At 37.3% G+C, this 22,134-nt stretch overlaps 2 protein-coding genes across 2 annotated transcripts in view; one reads left to right on the forward strand and one right to left on the reverse strand.

Annotated features, from left to right (window-relative positions):
* The window catches only part of sycp2l (synaptonemal complex protein 2-like), a 17,741-nt gene extending 748 nt beyond the window's left edge, over nt 1-16,993 (forward strand). The window contains 29 exon segments of the mRNA XM_016250726.1: nt 123-239; nt 324-542; nt 626-714; nt 927-961; nt 1,052-1,194; nt 1,304-1,356; nt 1,454-1,499; nt 2,081-2,173; nt 2,272-2,332; nt 3,047-3,210; nt 3,312-3,351; nt 3,450-3,492; nt 3,619-3,652; nt 3,721-3,770; nt 4,044-4,101; nt 9,019-9,068; nt 9,212-9,257; nt 9,502-9,604; nt 9,707-9,750; nt 9,874-10,003; nt 10,076-10,143; nt 10,217-10,274; nt 10,389-10,487; nt 11,405-11,511; nt 14,513-14,607; nt 14,788-14,887; nt 15,044-15,102; nt 16,528-16,609; nt 16,780-16,993. Coding sequence (XP_016106212.1) covers nt 123-239; nt 324-542; nt 626-714; nt 927-961; nt 1,052-1,194; nt 1,304-1,356; nt 1,454-1,499; nt 2,081-2,173; nt 2,272-2,332; nt 3,047-3,210; nt 3,312-3,351; nt 3,450-3,492; nt 3,619-3,652; nt 3,721-3,770; nt 4,044-4,101; nt 9,019-9,068; nt 9,212-9,257; nt 9,502-9,604; nt 9,707-9,750; nt 9,874-10,003; nt 10,076-10,143; nt 10,217-10,274; nt 10,389-10,487; nt 11,405-11,511; nt 14,513-14,607; nt 14,788-14,887; nt 15,044-15,102; nt 16,528-16,609; nt 16,780-16,821 — 2,328 coding nt within the window. The 3' untranslated portion in view covers nt 16,822-16,993.
* Nucleotides 16,994-17,008: 15 nt separating this feature from the next.
* Nucleotides 17,009-22,134, reverse strand: part of elovl2 (ELOVL fatty acid elongase 2) — a 39,525-nt gene continuing 34,399 nt past the window's right edge. The window contains exon 6 of the mRNA XM_016250727.1: nt 17,009-18,179. Within this exon, the coding sequence (XP_016106213.1) occupies nt 18,060-18,179 (120 nt within the window). The 3' untranslated portion in view covers nt 17,009-18,059. The remainder of the gene's footprint in view (nt 18,180-22,134) is intronic.

The following is a 22,134-nucleotide window of genomic DNA, read 5'->3' on the forward strand; positions in this document are numbered from 1 at the left end:
TTGTTTGTTTTTTTTTATGCCCGGGGGGGGGGGGGGAGACATGTTTTGCAGTTTTGATTAAGATTTCCCACTGCAAAAGTGGACATTTCTTACCCATATACAATTGTATTACTTTTCTTCAGGAGCTGCATAAAATCGAACATAAGAATGTTGCCTTAATATTACGGGCAATTGAACATCTCATTAGTAAAGATGAAGACAGCATCCAGAAACTTGTTCATCACGGCTTGGTTGTGAAGATAAGTATATTTGTCTAATTCTGATTAAAATAAACCTCTAAGTTACTGGTCAGTATTTTAATTTATAATCTTCTCGCTTTGTAAATGTTGAATTGGTTTGAGATTTCGTCAGAACATCTTAAAGGACCGCACAAACCACCTAGGTACGCCATGAATCTCATTGAAGTTTTCTACGAGGTTGCCATGGTAATACATTTTCGCTACAGATAACTCCTTTACGCGTGTATGTGTATGTATGTATGTGTATGTATATATATATATATATATATATATATATATAAAAATTTCTGTCTGCGTCTAGAGGTAATTGTCATGAAGCTATTGGTAAAAAAATGTCTGGCTAAAACATTTAAACTGTGAAATAATTAGACATTATTTGCACTCAGGCAATCAGAACCATAAACTCTATGTTGGACAGCAGCCCCAAAGATATAAGGAAGAAACTCTGCCAGTCTGATGACCACGTCGGGCTCTTGTAAGCTATCATACAGCATACATTAATTGCCATTTATAGAGTACGGTGGTAACACACGCATTTACACTTCAAATGAGCGACGCTCGCAACCAATTGCAAGCAAGGCTGCGCTCTAGTGGACAACAGATTTCTCTACAACACAAACAGACCGAGTTTCTAATCGGGAAAAGGGCGAATTTCGTTGCAAACACTTGAGTTGTCATTTCTTACAGAGAGGACTTGGCAAAAGCGTTGACAGACATTGGTGGTAAGCCATCAATATTTGTAAAAAAAAATAGTGTTTTTTTTCTCTTTGATAGTGTTCATATCGTAGGCTAATATATTATGCTGTCACCAGATTATGAAATGCAGGTGGCCATTTCTGAAGCACTCTGCAGGATGACGCCAAGGAAACTAAGAGAAGACTTTGCTGGCAAATGGTTCCGTTTCAGGAGCTTTGCTTCCGCTTTTACTTCAATTCGTGACAAAGATTTTGAAACTGTATGTTCAGGCATTTATTTTTCACTGCTCGAAGCACTAGAATGTTTTGGTTTTAAACGGTATATTGCAAGTATTGGAGTTTTTTTTTTGTTTTTTGTTTTTTTGGAAGGACTGTAGGACATTTCTGAATGAACTCAATAGTTATTTTGGCAACTCAAGAAGGTATATTTGAGTTTATTTATTATAATGCAGGCTTTATGCAGTCATCATTGTCTGTAAAGTTTTGACATATTTGCACGATCTTATCCCTCTGTCCTAGAGTCTTCTCATTCCCTTGTATTCAGGCATTTCTTGATTCAGCTGAGGTGAGCATGAAACCTTTTCTCTACAAGATTTTTTTTCTTCCTTTTCTAATAAGCAGTGCTTTAAGTGGACCGGTAGGCTACTCTAAAGCATCAGTGTCTGGGTGATTAGAAACTACACTATAAAGCACACTACCCAGGAGAAGGTCATTTGAAACTGGTAAACTTTTCAGAAAGTTCAAGGATCCAGTAAGGGAATGCATTAGTAATAAGTTCAAAACCGCACTAATGCAGAGAAAACACAGACGATTTCCTCTGAGATGGCGGAGAGAATGGTGAATTTCATCCAGATGGCAGTAAATTATTATTTTCATCGTGTATTTGGCTTAAAAGCACAAGTGTTTTATAATGAATGCCGGCTGAAGGTGTTTTAGATTATGTGCTGATCAGTGGTTTAGTTATTCTGAATGGATTCGTATGGTGTCAGGTTAAGGCAGCAGGTTAAGTTGATATTGATACATTTATTTATTTTGGGGTGGGGGGGAGGGACTACTTTTTTTTCCACTTCAAGCACTGCTAATAAGCTACCTAGATTATACACTGCAATTTCTCACACCAACCAGTGTTTGAATGATCCTTTTTAGTTGTTCAAGCCTGAAGATGAGTTTCTAAAGGAGTTTTGGGTGGATTTCAACATTGGAACATCAACTATTAGTTTCTTTGTAAATGATCCAAAGGTGTGTCCAAAATATGTTTTAGTGCACATATAAAGTGTTTTTTTTTTGTTTTTGTTTAAATCAGTAGTGTAACTAAACTGAGCTTATATTTGTGGTAGAACACACTGTGGGAGTTGATTCACCTGCCTAAAGATGTTGTCAGCATGTATGATCTTCAAGGTGGGATTAATCGTAAAAGGCCCTGACCACTAGCTTTTCTTCAGTTCATAAAATGTTTCTAACAAGGCTTTCCTTGTTGGTATTAAAACTAAACACAAACCTTAAGTAGACAATCTTTTTTTGTAATTGCTTTTAAGATATTGATACATTTATTTATTTTGGGGTGGGGGGGAGGGACTACTTTTTTTTCCACTTCAAGCACTGCTAATAAGCTACCTAGATTATACACTGCAATTTCTCACACCAACCAGTGTTTGAATGATCCTTTTTAGTTGTTCAAGCCTGAAGATGAGTTTCTAAAGGAGTTTTGGGTGGATTTCAACATTGGAACATCAACTATTAGTTTCTTTGTAAATGATCCAAAGGTGTGTCCAAAATATGTTTTAGTGCACATATAAAGTGTTTTTTTTTTGTTTTTGTTTAAATCAGTAGTGTAACTAAACTGAGCTTATATTTGTGGTAGAACACACTGTGGGAGTTGATTCACCTGCCTAAAGATGTTGTCAGCATGTATGATCTTCAAGGTGGGATTAATCGTAAAAGGCCCTGACCACTAGCTTTTCTTCAGTTCATAAAATGTTTCTAACAAGGCTTTCCTTGTTGGTATTAAAACTAAACACAAACCTTAAGTAGACAATCTTTTTTTGTAATTGCTTTTAAATCCCACAGCTCATTAATGTTATTTCTTCAAATGTCTATTTCTTATTGCTTTAGAGTGTGATGATCAGAAGATATTGGAAGTTCACATGAGTACCCCACTCTCTCATGGAGAGATCACTGGCAAAATTGTCAAAATCATCTTTAGTGCAGAACACAACATCCAAACAGCCCTGACAAGAGTGTTTCCAGATAAACCACAGTCTTCCTCTGTCTCAAAGGTGTTGGCATGTGCTGTTTTTAAAGAGTCATGGTCAAATATGTAAATATACCTCACATACATACCAGTGGCTATAAATTACATGTCCTTTTTTATTACTAGGAAGCTCTGCAATTAGGGGATTCCTCTACCAAGATGGAAGGCATGCACCTTACCCACTCTACAGATGTTTTGTTCAAGTTAATTTGCAGTGCAGTACATTGTTCCAGATTTATCAGTGTAAAATGTCATCTTATACAGGAACCCAGCATGAACAAACATCAGTGCCGCAGACTTTTGCCAGGCATGTTTGCCTAACTCTGTAAAATTTCTGTAAATCTCAGTGTTTACATTGAGAGAGCAGAAGGCAACTTGATTTCTGCATTTAATTTGATAATTCTCTCATGGAATTTTTTTTTTCCTTCCATAGTCCATCTGCTGCAGAAACCAAAGTCATCCATCAGGTAACTAGATAATCCAGATAGCAAATTAAAGATGTTGTATGGGCACCCATTTTCCAGTCATTTTTCAGCATTCCCCTTTGAGTGGACCAAGCAGATATTCAAGATCAAAGTCATCAAAGTAAGACTATTTATTGCTGTACATGTACTCTCTGATGGCATCCTTCCATAGTCCATCTGCTGCAGAAACCAAAGTCATCCATCAGGTAACTAGATAATCCAGATAGCAAATTAAAGATGTTGTATGGGCACCCATTTTCCAGTCATTTTTCAGCATTCCCCTTTGAGTGGACCAAGCAGATATTCAAGATCAAAGTAAGACTATTTATTGCTGTACATGTACTCTCTGATGGCAAACAGTGGTTTTATGATTGTCTTTCTTTGGTGAGTGAAGAGTCAAAGGAACCCCAGCCCAAGACATCTTTCAATTTAAGGATAATTCAGATTCTGAGGTATGCTTTTGTGTGTGTGTAAGAATGTACTTGGTTTTTCCTAAATTATGGGAATCAAATGTCCCCACAAGGATGGTAATAACAGTCATTCTTGACCTTGTTGGGGACATTTGTTTTGGTCCCCATGAGAAAACAAGCTTATAAATAATTATAAGGAGGATCTGAAGGACCCACCCCTCAACCCCTGGAATACGATTTTAAACGCGGAAAGCAATCTAAACCGAATGCGGTTTCAACCGAGGGACTCCTCATCGGATCTGATTTGTCACTCCAGATTCAATTTGACCCCCCCCCAAAACGTGTCTATTTTAACCGTTTGATGTGGACCATCACCGGTGTATTTGGAACAATCACTGCTAAATTCAACCACACTTTGTTTTAGGTTTCAGACGTTTAAATTAATTATAGCAAATAAAATGCATTTGTTAAATACACACTGATGTTTGTTAAACACTGGCGTCTAAGGAAAGCGGCAATAATCCTTTCAATTAAAATCTGACAATGTTTTTTTTTTTAGTCATATTGGTACAGGTTGGGTAGTTAACTATAACGTTCATGCTATTCTTCTCTTAGTTTAACGGTGACTGACTTTTACGTAATTCTGGAAAAATGTGAATTTACATGATGGTAAACCAGGGGTGTCAAACTCAATTCTTGGAGGGCTGCAGCCTAGAGAGTTTAGTTCCAACACTTATATAGTTTTCAAATAAACCTGATGGATTTGATTAGCTGGATCAGGTGTGTTTAATTAGGGTTGAATCTAAACTCTGCAGGCTCTGGCCCGCATCTCTGACAATGCGAAAACTCAGAATGGAGTTTCTTTTCGCATCTTCTTGCACTTGGAACGGACAAATACAAAAGTATATTAGACCCATGAATTGTGTTTAAAGTGACCGTGACTAATTTAAAACATGCTGTTGGTATCCTTAATATTATTTATTTAGTGAAGAATATGCTTTTGTTATTTTACATTTGATTATTCAATTTCTGTACTTGAACCAGTGGCAGCTCGTGGGTTTTAAATTAGAGGAGGCACACTAATTGTATTGGTCCGGGGATCCCTGCCTAATTACTATTATTTGCTTAACCACTTTAAAATGGCTTTTTGGTTGCTTTTAGTCAGAAAACGTAAAGAAAACGACACTCATACTCAAGATAATATAATGTCACTTACCTGGCCTATATCACTTGAAGCAAACATCCATCCCTTCTTAAAAGTCTGTGTTAAAAGAGCCGACTGCTGTAACGTTAGCCTAGATCCAGCTTAGGCGTGTTCTCCATTTATTTTTAATTTATGTGTGTGTATATATATATATATATATATATATATACTGTTTGAATGACAGCTTGGTAAATCTGTTGGCATCAAATATTCAATATCACCACTCATAAGTACTTGGTACATTATCAGCGCAGCGGGAGACGTTCAAACTAATATCACATAATTTACGCCTCTATAATTATTGGTTGATCTACCAGAAGGGAGGCTAGCCTCCCCTACGAGGTTTCTTTACTCAACACTCCTCAGCGCTGAAAGTGAACACTCGATGGTGATTTGGCTCTTTTTTTTTTTTTTTTTTTACCAACGGAGGCACGAGAGCTCTGCTACCCCCCCCATCACCTAGCGGTTGTAATTACATAAGCAGATTCGGCATATTCTCGACAGAAAAGCGACACGTTCCAACTTCAGTAACATGTTATGGTATTACAGCTGTGAAAAAAAAAACACATTCTGAGAATTATTAATTTTATTAACATTAAATTGTCGTCCTCCCATTTTTCACCTCAAACTTTTGGGGAAGCTGTGCCTCCGCTGCCTCCCCCGACGATCCGCCACTGCTTAACTGACTTAAACACCTACATACCTAAAAACCCAAACCATCTTTCATTTGTATCTCTGTTCTGTTTGCTTATTTGTGCTATTGCTTGTAATTTGTTCTTATTTACTACTGTTCACTTGTCTTTAAAAGTATTTGAACTTTGTTAGGCTAGTTTTTGCTTTGGTATTGGAATTGTACAAATGTAACTGGTGTTTTGGTGTCATAAGCATATTTATTAGAATACAAGGGTATAACATGGGTCAATTTTTTTTTTTTTTCTATGATGAAAATTACAGGCCTTTCTCATCTTTTTAAGTGGGAGAACTTGCACAATTGGTGGCTGACTAAATACTTTATTGCCCCACTGTATATAGTTAAACTAAAATTAAAACAAACACAAAAATGTAAGTTACATTACTTGAATTAAAATATTTCCATGTTACTTGAAATATAAATGTTAACAAATAATTTATATTTCTTAAGCATCAAAATAAAATAAAAACATGATCTGGAAGAACGGTGCCCACCTTTGTCTTGCATAGCCTGTCTTGTCTGGAATGTTAATGCTTTATTAAACATTTATTTGTTAATTCGGTAGTGCTAATTTCAAAATCCCCAATTTTTATATTGTGCCAAAGCAGGTGTGTAGCAACTCGTTATGTAATAACTGCACATTATGTAATAAGTATTACATTATTATTGTAATGTAGTAATTTTCTCAAAACGTAATAAAATATTGAGCTCATAATGTAGTAATTACATTATGGGAAATGTATTACAATATAAACACACCAAAAATGTTGTCACAATTGTAATAGACTTTTTAAACATAAAAACATTGGTTTAAACTACCTATGAAATGCACCAGATTTAAATATTCATGCATTTATCATGGTACAGTACTTATGTACACTTTTTTTTATTTATATATATATATATATATATCCTTTTAGAATTAGTTGGTGTGTATACACAAATTAATTCTAAGAGGAAATATATTACTCTTCTGAATTAATTTTGTACATTAATTTTAATTAATTGAATGAAGCAAAGCAAATATGTTAACGTCTGAGATTCATTTTAGCATTTATAGAATAACTAAACTATAGCTGAACTTTAGTGAGGGGACATTGTTCCTCTTAGCATCATGAAAAAACCCTTTTATTAAAATTATGAATACATTACAGATAGCCTAGAATACGTGCAAAGAGTGCTCCCTTTAGAATTCCAAATGCACAGAGCCTGTCACTCATCTCAGTTCAACAGACATGTCTGTGATTGGTTACACCGCTCAATGCTGCAAACTTTGTAAATAGAAACATCTGATGCGCTCCAGAGCGGAAATGCAAATATGCACGGAAGAGTTTGCCAAATATGTTATTACAGTTTCAATTAAGGGTGCTCCTGGGTGTTTTGTTTTTTTTCTTTTTTTTTCTTCGTGTTTGGCTCCCTAAACTGGGCGTGACACGATAAACTGCTTTCCATATGGAATGCTACTTAAGTCTGGGAACAGCTGGCAATCCTACTTTGCATGTTTTAAATACTTAGATGATGTTCTGACTTTGGCCATGCATTAAATGCACGTCCTTTGAAAGAGCACAGTTTGCTGACGTATTAATACGAATTTCTCCGGTAATGTCCGTGGTATGATGACCGTGATTAGCCTACATCAAATATATTTTAATTGTTTGATTAAAATTATTGCTAGGAACAATTCAGTTGCACCCCTACTAAATGTTATGTCCTTGAATTGAAGGAATTTTTTTTGAACCAATTTGGGGGGGAAAATTAAGTTTCCAAAGTCTAAAGTCGTCTGGGATGGATCGCATTATCTGCCTCGGGCAACAGCAGCACGGAGCACGAGTTAAATGAACATTTCTTTACTTTAATACATAACATGAATGTACATCAGAGGATATGTTGAAAAATAAAGTCACAAAATAAACTTACAATCACGCATTTCTGTGCCTATAAGCTGTTTTATTTATTTTATTTATTAACAGGTGTGAATATATGTTATAGCACTTGTATATCATTGCTCTTTTGATTTTGATTGCTTCCATTGTCCTAATGTGTCAGTCGCTATGAATAAAAGTGTCTGCTAAATGACTAAATGTAAAAAAAAAAATATATATATATATATATATATATATGATGAAGCATGTCATAATCACAAAATTTGTCAGCTTTTTATATAAAAAGTTCACAATGTAGCCTAATTTTCTTATTCTACATAACTGTTATTACGTTTTGTGCTCAAATTTATTATATTGTAAACATTGTTTTAAATGTGCTGGTATTACCTTAACTGTGATTACATTATAATTTGTCACAGTGTGTTCATAATGTAATACATTTCTCATACAATAACCTATTACATTATGTGAAAAATTATTACATTGAAAAAATTATGAGCTCAAGATTTTTACGTTTTGAGAATTATTACATTAATGTAATAAAATGCTCATAACATAATACTTATTACATTACGTGCAGTTATTCCCCCCCAAGAACTTGTACTGGACACTTTAGAAAACATTTTGGATGCTAAATGACAAGGAATAATGTCATAGGTCCACTTGTTGAAGAATTGTAGTTTTCTGGAATATGAGTAGGTGTGTGTGTGTATATGGCTGCCCCAGGTGATCCTTGAGGTGTCTCAAAGTCAGAGTGACACTTTTGACACAGACCGGTCAGGGAAGTCACATGACAGGAATCCAAAGACTATAACGTTCATGACCGCTTTGTGGAGGTACCAGGTCAGTGGTGCGCAGAGATGCATATCAGGTCCACTGTCCTCTTAAACACTTACAAGTGGCCAATTTAATATGCATTTCTTTACCAATGTTTTGGTGCTCTTGAGTCAGTTTGTTAATTTTATTTGTTTAACTTGATCTGGCCAGGCTTAATGTACGTAAAGTGCCACTCAAATGACTACTAAAAATTAGAAACTTGTCAAATTTAAAGTTTCAAGGCCAATTTTCTACCCTAAGAAATTGTGCCATTAGTTAACATGTAACCTTGTTACTTTTTAAAATTCTCTTTATTTTCTCAGATTTAAAGTTTAAGATCAATTAAGATTGGCTTTTCGGTTTAGGTTGCACGTGCCAAGACTGTATTGTTCTGTCAGACGTCGTCATCTAACGGGTAAGTGATATTTCTGTCAGGTATGTCTGACAGTGCCCATCTAATTTTAAAATCAGTATGAAATGCAGGAATGCCACTTTGTATGTCAAAATGTACTTCTGTGCATTTATAGTAGTTTCCCTGAAACGTGCATTTTTCTTCAGGTCTACAAAATCCCTCCCTGACACTCTGGGTAGAACTCCTGTTAAGGTTAGCTAGAATATGTAAAGGCTCCATTATTTGCAGAAATTGGTCATTTAATTTATATTAGATGGTTGTACATTCAAGAATGCTCTAGTTTGCCTAATCTAGCTTTATAATAAATCTGGCATTGTACACTGAATACTGTCAGCTCTCTGACTAATTACTTATGCCGCTCTATTTTAAGTAGCTTTGGACAAACACATCTGCTAAATGCATAAATATAAATTATGTAAAATGTGGTTGATTACAGAAGAAAATGAAGGTGATGCATTCAGATGAATGGTGTCTCCGCAAGGACACTCCACATGCTGTCTACAGCAGAAGAAAGCCCAGAGCTAAGGGCAAACTCAAAGGTAGTTACTCATCCTGCAGGACTACTTTACTTTATAAATCATTCAGATATGCTGCATCCTTATTTGTGTGCTGTTTTTCTTTTTTATATAACTCCTCCGTAGTTCTTCCTCTTTCATCACCCAGCAGTAATGAGGAGTTCTCTAAGGTAGAATGTCACTTTTCAGTAGATTTTTTTTTTTTTTTTTTTTTTTTTTTTTTGGGGGGGGAAAAAATAGCTACATTTTATACAGGGTATAAAAATGTGGGTCTTTATGAATTTTCTTCCTAGTATTCAACACCCAAACAAAGACTTCAAGGAAGGGAAAGGGTGGCAAGTGAAGACTGGCAGTCTCAAGTCAAACTAGGGAGATCACTGAACATGGAATCATCCTTATTCAAAGAGTCTACTGCTGATTCAGGTCAGTATGCTTACTTAAGGCTAATCTCAGAAGATGACTTATACTGATTTAAAACTGACCTGTTGTTTCAAGGTTTTCAAAACAAGACTCTTTCTGAAACCAGTTTGCCACTAGAGGAACTTGATAATCTTATTGAAGAGGTACAAGTTGATTTCAATACCGTGTGCTTATAATGCATATTTATATTAAAAATATATATACATATTTATTCAGCACAATTTGGATAAAGACACATCAATTCCCCAGAAAAGTGAAGCAGATGAATCCTCAGGTGAGACAACCCCGCCTTTTTGACATGCAGTGTTTACATCAAAGCCTCTAAAAAAATCTTCAGAAATAAGTAACAATTTCAATGTTTAATTGAGAACACGTATTTGCTGCACAGAGCTGTATGTGGGTCTGAAAGAGGACACGCAGCTGCACAGACACCCGGCATTCCAACCCAGAAGACTTTTCATGTCTAGCCCACTAGAGGATGCTGCAGGTAAATTTGTTCAGTCTTCAACTGCTTGTGATCAGTCACATTCATGCTGAACCCACATAAGCTTGACCCTTGAGCTTTCCAATGCATTTGAGATTATTGAATCTAGTCAAATTCATAGTTTTGTTTTTCTCCCTTTGGAATTTTTTTTTTGTCTTTCTCCCCCTAAAAAAAATTGTGGAGCTGAAGAGCATTAGCTTGGACAGCCACACAAGATTCAAGTCCATCACAGATTTACAGTTATGCATTTGGCAGATGGTTATACAAAGCAACTTATACACTGCGGGCCCGGGCCCTCAAGCTTCACTTTTTCTAGTCTCTGCTCTATGCTTTTTCTGCTTGAGAGAAAGTGACGTGTAGCCAAGTATGGTGTGCCATGCTCTGCATTTAACCCATCCAATTGCACACACACAACATGTAGTGAACACCCACCGTGAACCAGGGCCATCCTTAGCTGACGTAGGCAGGGCCTGGTGCGAAGTAGAGAACGTATATTAAATAGATTGCCTCAAGCCCAGGGCCTGGTGTGGACGAACCAGTTGCACCCCCATAAGGACAGCCCTGCCATGAACACACGCCCAGAGCAGTGTAGCCAAGTATGGTGTGCCATGCTCTGCATTTAACCCATCCAATTGCACACACACAACATGTAGTGAACACCCACCGTGAACCAGGGCCATCCTTAGCTGACGTAGGCAGGGCCTGGTGCGAAGTAGAGAACGTATATTAAATAGATTGCCTCAAGCCCAGGGCCTGGTGTGGACGAACCAGTTGCACCCCCATAAGGACAGCCCTGCGTGTACCTACTTAACCATATTTTTGTGAAAAACATTGTATCTAAGAAGCTTGCTAGCTTTGTCAAAATGCTCATCCTCATTTGCAAAAATAGGATTTTTTAAAAATGTGTCTCTCTGTGTTAGAGCGAGTAACTGAAGCATTTGCGGATGAGGAGTCTGAGGAAGAGTTGGGTGCTGGTGTCAGAGCTGCTTTTAACTCCTTTAAGACGCAGTTGAGAGCACACTTTACTGTGAGTACAAAAGCTTTTTTGGCATTAAGATTACCAAAAATTTAGTTCTGTGTCTTTTTATTAAAGAAAAGTCTACGTAATGCTATTCCATAGTTTTTTTTTGTTTGGTTTTTTTTTTTGGTCCAAGCTGTTTTTCCATTCAGTAAAAGTGAATGGGTGCTATCAAACTACTAAAAGCGCGCACAAACAAAAACCTCAATAGTCCATACAACTGAATTCCCCCCCCCCCAAATATAGAGTAAACTGCAGTTCACTTCTCTCTTCTGATGAAGATTGAGATTGAAAAATTAACAAGTATTGATGCACCAAAAAAAAGAATTGTTCATGAAAGGGGGAAAACCAAAAGAAAATATCTTGCTATACAGTGGTCACCAGCTGTTTTAATGACTACACTGTATCATCCTCATGAACTGCACCATATTTGCACGTTCTTGCTGTGAGATGGTACTCCACTCTTTCACCAAGACATTTGCAAGTTCTTGAACATGTGTACTCATGTGTCCCTCCAGACGGGGTTTGTTATTGCAAGGACAGTCAGCTGTTTTTCCTGTGGCTTAGGCCTCTTACATTATGAACATTGTAGTTTATTGCTCCGACCACGTCTGTAGTCCTAATATCTCCCTGCAGCAGGATTTTGGCATATTCACAAAGGTGATCAGGGAATTTGGGTGTCTTTTTTTTCTGTTTTCAGAGTCCGTAGAAAAGTTATTATAACTGTGACCATAGTTGCCCTACCACCTGCAAAACAAACAATAAGCATCGTAGGGACTGTTCCACAAGTGAATGTTCAATGGACCATAAACAAAGTATGAAAAATATCTAAACCCTTTCCAATAATGTTCCGTAAAGCCTATTTGGATTATTCAAAATTCTGTAAAATATACTATTGTGAAAAAGGGACATTTCTATTTGAGTTTAGATAAGTATTCAGAGACTCGAACATGTAAAATTACATAAAAGCAACAGATAAAGCTTTTAAATTGATTAAGGCTTAGATGGATAAATAGGTTTGTGTGTGTGTGTATATATGCTTGTGTGTTATATACACATACACCGTGATGAGCCAAAACATTTTAACTACTCATAGGTGAAGATAACTTTTATTAATCAAGGTGAAATTGGCAGGAATAAACACCTGAGTGACTTCGACAAGGGCCAAATTTTTGTGGTCGGACAACTGTGTTGGAGCATCAAACCAAATGGTGGTCGAGGAGGGACAAACCACAACTTGGTGACAGCATTTAGGGCATTGAAGTCACATCATTTGTAGAAAATCTGTTTTTCTAGGTTTTAATGATGGCCCTGTGTAGGTACAGATTGGTACGAGTGTCCATGATGACCCCTGTCCACAGCCCAAAGCCCATAGAATGCGGACACAAGCAACAGAACAGTACCATGGAGCAGTGTTTCCTTTAACATGTTTATTTGGGGATGTAATGGCACCACAATACAATGTGGGAAGATGACAAGCTGGTCAAGGGACTGTGATGCTCTGGGCCACGTGCTACCGAAACCTCATTGCAGACCAGGTACACCTATCATGGGAATGGTTTTTCCTGATGGTAGTGGCCTCTTTCAGCAGGATATTGAACCCTAATACACTGCACACATAGTTCAGGAATGGTGTAAAGAAACAATGAAGAGTTCAAGGTCAACTCCTTTCTCTCTCTTCATGGATGAGAGCAGGTTCACACGTGCAACAAACGTGAAAGAGCCTGGAGATGCCATGGGGAACATTATGCTGCCTTGCAACATCATCCAGCATGACCGTTTTGGAACTGACAGTTTTATAAATGCATCTCATTTGGTACCTAAGAGCAGTAAGGTACCGCTGGCTAGCATGTGAAGATCTGTGTGACCCTCATATATATATATATTCCTCCCCAGACCATCACTGACCCACCAACAAAACAGTCAAGCTTGATTATATTATAGGCAGAATAACGTTACCCCATGGCCGTTACTGATACCGGTACTGCTGCTGGGTTGTTGCCCTTATATAGCCCTGTCCAGCTCTTCTTGTGTAACAGCCCTTCTCCTGGTATCTCCTCCATGCTCTTGACACTGTACTGGAAGACACAACAGACCTCTTTGCAACAACACATATGGATGTGCCGTCCTGGAGGAGCTGGACTACCTATGCAAGCTGATTGGGTTGCAGATTCTTCCTCATGCTACTCAAGTAGTGAGATTCTAACAAAAAGCGTAACTAGGGACAAATCGGTCAGGAATGATAAGAGAGCAATTGTTTGTGGTCACCACCTGCAAAACGATTCCCTTTTTGGGGTAGTCTTGCTGTTGCCTCTCCAGTGCACCGGTTTTCACTTTCATTTGCACCAAAGCAGGTGAAACAGATTCACAATTACTTATGCTTCCTGATTGGACGTATTGATATCCCTGAAGTTTAAGGGATAAAGTTCCCTTAAACCCCCCCCACCACCCCTTATTTATATTTATTTATATACTATAATTTGAACTAAATGCTTTAATTTTTAAAAATGCTTTTGTAATATTTATATAAATATACGAATCCATTATCATTTATTAATAATAATAATAAATCGCTAAAAGCTAGACAATTTTGTCTTTAAAATCTTTTACTATGTAGTGCCCTTTAATCTGGAGCTTTATTACATCAGAGATGTCACTTTGCCCACAATTTTGATAAAATCTGATCTGGAGCAGGTTAGCCGTGGAGCATACTATAGCATTGAATACTGCTAAAATCTGAACCACTTTCATGTTGCCTAAAACCCAGGGTTGGCACAAACTAATCTTAAAAAAAAAACACAAACGGTTTATGGTTTAGGCCCTAGTTTGCAAATCTAATTTTATGGCTTTGCCATTTTACTGCTTGGCAAGTAGAAAAATGCTGTCATTTAATGTTAAAATTATCTCATTCTGTGTTAAATGAAAGAAGCTAAACGGGGACATGCATGAGGGACATTTTGGGTGAACACCTGATTTTAGTCAGCATGGAATTCTTTTCTTTGTGATCCAGAGCAGGTATAAGAAGATTGAAGCCAGATCCCTGCAATCTTTAACAGACTGTCAGAGAAATGTGACTTCTCTCTTGGGAACTGTACACAATCAAAGGTACAGAGCACAAAACACAGCATTAGCATTCAGCAACTTCTTTGATTTTTGTCCATAAACCATGTAAATCTTGTATAAACATGTAACCAATTCAGCTGACTAAACTCTAACACTGCTCTCTTTTAATCCACATGGTTATAGCTGAGATTCATAAAACAAACCATGCTGTTCTGCATGTAGGTTGGCACATCTGGAGCAGTTCCAGAACACAGTGGTGCAGCAGTTGACATGTTTGGAGCAGGATTGTCTGTCTCTCAAAACCATAGAGAAAGAGACTGTGGTCTGTCTCAGCTTCTCAATAAAATGGGCACATTGTCATATTAAATAGAATACCTGCAAAAGCAAATTGAAATGTTTATATTTTCATCTGAACAAAGCAAATTTAATAGAACAAATCAGTGCTGTTCTCTGTCATATGCACTTGGTCATGTTTCAGAATTTCTGGCAGTCGGAGTCTGACACAGTTCGGGCATTCTGTGATAAACAGCAGAAGAGGTAGTCCAAGCCTGTTTTAAGTTTGCTTGAAGCACACATGCCATTTATGTCTGTATATTTGGAGAACTGATTTTATTTCTCCCATAGTCCCCAACACTAAGCCAAATTTTAATATTGTAATTCACCCTATAGAGCAGGCTGTCCAAACTCAGTCTGGAGGGCCGGTGTCTTGCAGAGTTTAGCTCCAACTTGCCTCAATACACCTGACTGGAAGTTTCTGTGCCTAGTAAGAGCTTGATTAGCTGGTTCAGGTGTGTTTAATTAGGGTTTGCGCTAAACTCTGCAGGACACCGGCCCTCCAGGACTGAGTTTGGACAGCCCTGCTATAGAGCTTTTGAAGTAAATTAATTTTATTTATTTAAAGGAGACCTATTATGCCCCTTTTTACAATATGTAATAAACACATTCTGGTGTCCCCAGAATGTGTCTGTGAAGTTTCCGCTCCAAATAACCCACAGATTTATTATATCACTTTGAAAATGCCTATTTTGAGTGGAAGCAGAAACTGGCTTTTTCGGGCCAGTTTCTTTAAATGCAAATTAGCTGCTGCTCCCCGCCCCTTTTCTAGAATAGAGCTGTGCAGTTACAGCTCGGACCTGCAAAAATATCCGTTTTGGTTCTGATTATCAAGTTTATCGTGCTGAAATCATGCGTTTTAAAGCATACGAGTTTAAACTACTGATATATGGTTTTCTGAGAGCACACATCTGAAGCACACGGACAGAAAGCTGCTGTCACAGCATGTGAGTACTAAACCAAGTTCTCATTCACACAAGTTTACGTTAAAAACACAAGTCACAAAACGGTCTGTTATGTCTGTGGAGGTAAACTGCTGGGAAATAAATTGCATGTTTATTTTAGATCTGTGTGGCAGCAGCAATATACATTAAATAAATCAATAAATGCACTGCTGTCTTGTCTCCTCTTAGGCTGGGACTCTAAATAGTGTGCTGGTCTGCAGCCAAAGACAGAACATTTAGCATGTTTTGCTCAAACCTTCGTCATGGCATTAGAACTAATACACCGTTGTCGCTTGCGAAATCAAAATGATGGCGCCAGGCCCCAATAATCTTTAGAGTTCAGGACTTTATTTAAAACATTCAGACAAGCTTTTCTCAAGCCTAAAGTCACGTGTGTGTGTGTGCGCGCAATAAGATATTTGACCTAACTGCAGTTAATTTTAAAACTATATCATGTGTACACATCTCATTGTATGTACTGTATTTTATCTGTTGTCTATTGCGCGCAATAAGATATTTGACCTAACTGCAGTTAATTTTAAAACTATATATCATGTGTACACATCTCATTGTATGTACTGTATTTTATCTGTTGTCTATTGCATATTTAGCAGAAATCCATGTGACCAAGGCAAGTTCTTGTACGTAAGTTTAAAAAAAAAAAGCTTCTGCTCTCCCATAACAGGTTGGATTCTCTCCTCATCCCGCATGTGAGTGCTGAATCGCCGTTTAGTTTATCAGCGAGAAGAGAGGCCAAAATTACTGCGGTGAGCAGTTTGTTCATTACAGCTTTCTTTAACCAGCATTGGATGTAGACTTTAGACCAAGAATTCTGGACTTTTTCCAGGTCAGGAATATCTGATTTAAATGTTAGCGTGTAAATCGATAATACATACTACTCAGACTCTTAAGTTATTAAAATTGTCATCTTCTCCAGCCTGCCTCTCCTCAAGATGCCACTACTGTTGATCCCTCATAGGACTTCACACTATGGTGCTTTTTTTTTTTTCTCTCTCTCTCTTCATATGTGAAGAGAGATGAAGATCTCTTCATTTATTTATTTTTTCGGACTGAAAAGTTTACTCCTAATTAAAGCAATTTTTGTTGGTGTAAAATATCACTTGATCAAATTTATAATTTCAAAGTGCAAGTGCTTTATTTAGATTATAATAAAGACAATCATTGTTTTCTGTGGTCATTTAAAAATATATGTATTTTAAAGGTTTGCACCAAACACTCATGTAATTAAAACTGAAGATTTGTACTGTTTTGAGTCATGTATTATACATGCAGATGTTCCTATTAAAATTAAGCCGATATACACAGTGATCTTCTAGCAAAACAGACCAAAAATACTGATGACTCAACAACCAGCATATCCAATAAAATGCTTTATAGAATGCGTTGGTCTGTTTGCTGATAGCAGCTGCCAAGACTTGCAATAGGATGTAACAAATCCTGGTTCAAAGCTGTGCCATTTATAACAAAAGGTTACTGGCCGTTTAAACAAATGGGCAAACCCTTTGCTATTCCCTCTGGTAGCAATAGGAAATATATCAGGGGTGGGCAATTCTGGCCCTTGATATACACTTTCCTGCAAAGTTTAGCACCAACCCTCATCATCATCAACAACAACAACAAAAAGGCATACGTCAAACATTTTCATGGGGTCTTTAACGGTTACAAATTTATTTTATACAGCATTTCATGGGACTTGATGTCTATACCTAACAATCCATATCTGATGGCTGATAATGAAGACTTGGGAAAGGTGTATTATTAGTGCTATGATTTACGATCCTACATATCTTTACATTCAATTACACACTGAATGGTTATATCAGATTAAGACTTGTAGCCTAAGGCATCTTTTGTTGAACAATAAATGATTATAGTGATTTGGGGGATATTACTGAATGTTTTCTTGTCATTAGAGATAAATTGCCAAAGATGTGTAATAAAGTAGATACTGTACTCCATAACAGGTGTTTATTTTGAATAAGAGTTTGAAAAATGTTTTTCCACACAAAATTATTGTACAGCATTTACATTGGCTAGAGAGGAACGTATGCAAAACAAACATACAAAATGGTTAAAAAGTTATATTCTAATTTATAAAATTGCATTTTGATTATCAGATGATTATGGCTACTATTGTGCTAGCATTCAGCATAAGTGAATTGAGAAGAGCATTCCATTTTGCTCCATATTGTGGCATCACTGCAGCTTCTGTTTGGAGTTAGCTCCGTTGAGAGAAGATGAAAGGCCATTAGAGATCTTTTTAAGATCTCCAACCTTAGCAAGTCTGTCACCCTCCAGCTTCCTCTTTCTGTATGTCTGCAAAGAAAAGCCATTTATTGTGTAACAATTTATAAGCATAACAGGAAGCCTGACAGCGCACACACACACTGAACTAAAGCCGGGCTCACACTACAGGAGATTTAGGCCGATGTATCCCCGATTTTACCCTCCCGAGAATGGGAGAAAAAATCTTTTTGAGGATCTTGGTTGGCTTCCGATGTTTGGCAAGGATTATCTTGTAATGTGAGGCGTTTGCAGATCGAATCTTGCACCTCCCGATCTGCTCTCACACAAATAGGGGCTGCCCCGATTATCATCAAACATGTTTGAAATTTAGGATTTTAAATCGGGATGATGGCTATGATTACGTCAGTACTTTCACAATAGCCAATACTCGACTGCAAAACAAGCTGCTGTATGGGTCCGTTGGATAGAGGAGATGGAGAAACTGTACAGACAGTTGCGTTATTGCAAAACTTCCACCAGCAATGTATCAGAAACGTACCACAACCGCAAGGACAAAGAGTGTAAAAGCTGCTAACACTCTAGCTAACATATGTAAACATTGCTGAAACGTCAATGACAATCTGCTTCGTCAGATCATGTGAGGCACTCCCTCGGACATGAAAATCTTTATAAAATCGTAGTGTGTAATGTGCCTTGATTTTCAGATCTTGTAGTGTGTGCGTGTTTAAGATTTGAGGGAACTAAATCTGCGAAGATTCTCCTTATGTGTCTGCTGCAACCAGATTTCATTGGTTAGGATTTTAAAACTCCTGTAGTCTGAGCCCGGCTTAAGCATGATCCCAACCATCAATATAGGCAGCATTTTAGTCAGAGTGATTTAAAAGTACTGAACTAACCAGTGTCAAACTTCATAGGCACCCTAAGGTCATGGCCCAATTTTCAATTTAATATGAATCAGTATTGCCAAGTCACCTTTACCATCAAATTAATCAGAGGCCCACTAAAGAATTGGGGGTCAAAATTCCTTTTGTCAGGCTTGGTCTGATAATAATTTTGACTTTAATATGATAGAACAGGGGTGGGCACTATCCTGCAGTGTTTAGCTCTAACCCTAATCACATACACCTGCCTGTTATTTTCAAGTAATCCTGAATTGCCTACTTTAGTTTAATTTTTAATGTTGGACACAGCAGTGGCTCCAAAGCTACATATTGTTTTTTACAAAGACAACTATAAATGTGTTTTCAGAAGCTGGTCATTTATAAACTTGAAAGTTTTAAAGTCTTGAAAGTTTGTTAACACTGGGATTCGCATGTAAATAGTAAAAAAACAAACACAACCAAGGAAATAGCTCTGATAGTGTGTTTCAGGCATACTTCCATGAAGAATGTACTGTTTATAATATTTTTTATAATACACTGTACATTAACCCAAAAAGTTAAAATGGGTAAATCTATAAATATTTTCATTCTTAATTTTCTTTCCTGGCATACTCCAATTCTTGTTAAACACACTAGACATGCTTGTGCATTTTTAGCACTTTGTGTGTGAAATATTTATTTTGTCCATCAAAAGTGTGATGTCACATTAATTGAGAATGAGCAGCGCACCCAAAATAGACTCGCGCCGAAACCATCGCTTTAGTACTGCTCACACGTTTCTCCTGCTCCCGGTGTGAATGTACTCATTTGTTAACATGCTCACTGAAAAAAAAATATGCCCCGCTTACGCTTGCGGTGTGAAACCGGCCTACACTGCACACGTCTGCCCAAGTAGATATAAGTGCATACCGAAGATCTCCAAAATCCAAGTAGATATAACTGCAGACCGAAGATCTCCAAAATGGGGCGTGAACTCCAAAAGTGGGCAGAACCTCCAAAATGGGGCGGGGTTTCCTCGCGCAAAGACTTTCACCATTGGATCTGGCTCCAGCCAATTGTTATTGACTTACATTTCAAAATAAAATTTTATAAATTAAACATTGTTTCTAGTTCATCTAAAATAAAATATGCTATATAAATAAATATTCTCAGTGAGAGCAGAGCCCAAAGCTCGTGGCCAGTGGTGTTCGGACTGGAGTTTGAACATCTGCTTAATGATATAAACGGGAATCACCCACGAGCTCTCCCGCGAGCAGTCCCAGCGCAGCGCAACAATTTCACTCCATCGCTTTGTTCTAAGCAACGGGGGCGTCCCGGGGCTCGAAATTCACAGGGTAGGAGGGGGTAGTGACGCTGGGTGTAACTAAAAAGGTGCCATTGTCCGGTGAGGTCCAGTTGGGGAGTTACGGAACGATCTCATTACGCATAATCTTATTAACTGTTTATCTCCTGAACTGCAACTATCTTTACCACGCTATTCAGCGCCAATCCAGTCAATTTCACTGGATAAGGTTAGGGTCAGGTGTGGGGTGGGTTTAGGGGTTAGCATTTTTTGTAGCATAGTGTAGGAAATCAACACTTTAATTGACACAACCAATAACATCTTTAGAATCAGCTGTGGGGCGGAGTTTGCACTGAAGTGGATTGAGGGGAAAAATTGCACATGTGTGTCATGTGCCTGTCTGTCAATGGGAGGAAGCCAACTGCATTTCAAAAGAGAAGCAAGCAACTTGGTTCGCGAGACCACGAGATTTGCCTGTCCGGTTGTTTTGGGGGGGGGGTTTGTCTGAGGTAATTGTGTTTATTGCTATGTCCTACTTTGTTGTGCTGTACAACAAAGGATAAAAGATTTGTAGGCAGCAGTGTTTATTTTGTATCTGAACTGTGCGGCTTCACTTCGACATATGGCAAAAATCTCTCGCGATAGCGAGTCGGCCGTGCAGTCTAGTGCAGATACTCCAAAGCCACTAGAAGGCAAGCCTGCAACTATGGCGTTATTTTAATGACAAATGTCGAGAGCGCATTATTGTAGCGCGAAAGCACATTAATATATTGCGCGAGCGCGAATCTCTCTGCTTGCGCACGGATTTCCTTTGCTCTTGCACTAAACCGGACGTTTTTTTAAAACGTGTCTCTCCTCTCACTCAAACTGTGTCCTGTGCACTCTCAAATCTCTCTGTGCTCATGCACTATAGATATTAATTATTTTCGCACCTGAATTAAACGTTGTCAAAAGTTATCATTATGCACTTTTTAAAAAGTAGTCTCAAAACAGATTTGTACAGGGCCTTTCCTTGATTTTTTTTATTGTTGTATTTTTGTTTTAACAAACTTGTTATTGTAGCTACTTTGTTTTACTATATCTCTTTTATGTTTGTATTTTGATCTTTTCTGCGAATGCACCTCTTTGTAAAGTAGGCTACTTTGTATACACTGTTTTAAAAGGTGCTATATAAATAAAGCTTAAACCAATCAGACATCCACAACTGACCGATGAAAATACTAGGTGAAATCTAATTGGCTGAGTGAACTGAACCTGGAATTCTTTTGACAATCAAAGATGGATCTTTAATTTTTTTCCTGTTTAATAATATTTAGCAATGTTAATGAAATGTAGCCTTTAGAAATGGCTAGGAATTGGGTGCTTGGATGATTAGTACATATAACCTCTGTCCAACTTGTTGGTCTCTGAGCAATTTATCTAAAAACAATATATTATAGCCTATGGCTCTAAAGACTTCATATAAAACATCAATGTTATGTCATAATATGTCAGATACCTCAACTGAATTTAAAATCATTGCAATAAATTCTCAGTTGGCATGACAATAATAAGTAACAACTCCTCAAATCAACATCAAATGCAAAAATAGATGTAAATAATGCAAGGTATAATACAATAAATGCTCTAATAGCATACTGTTTGGACATTTATTGGGATTTTTTTTTTTAATCCAGTGTTTGTTTTCAGTTCTGATTTTTTTTTCATGAAAATCCACTTAATATTAGCTACACATTCAATGGCACTCTCCTCTAAAACAGTGAATATACAGTTATATGACAGTTACATGTAATTACATTGTCTGCAAATGCATTAAACCCATAGAACAGAATGTAGTAATGTTATGGCAAATATGAAAAAT

This window comes from Sinocyclocheilus grahami, unplaced genomic scaffold (genome assembly GCF_001515645.1).
Source record: "Sinocyclocheilus grahami isolate Dianchi unplaced genomic scaffold, SAMN03320097.WGS_v1.1 scaffold1005.1, whole genome shotgun sequence".
NCBI lineage: Eukaryota > Metazoa > Chordata > Actinopteri > Cypriniformes > Cyprinidae > Sinocyclocheilus > Sinocyclocheilus grahami.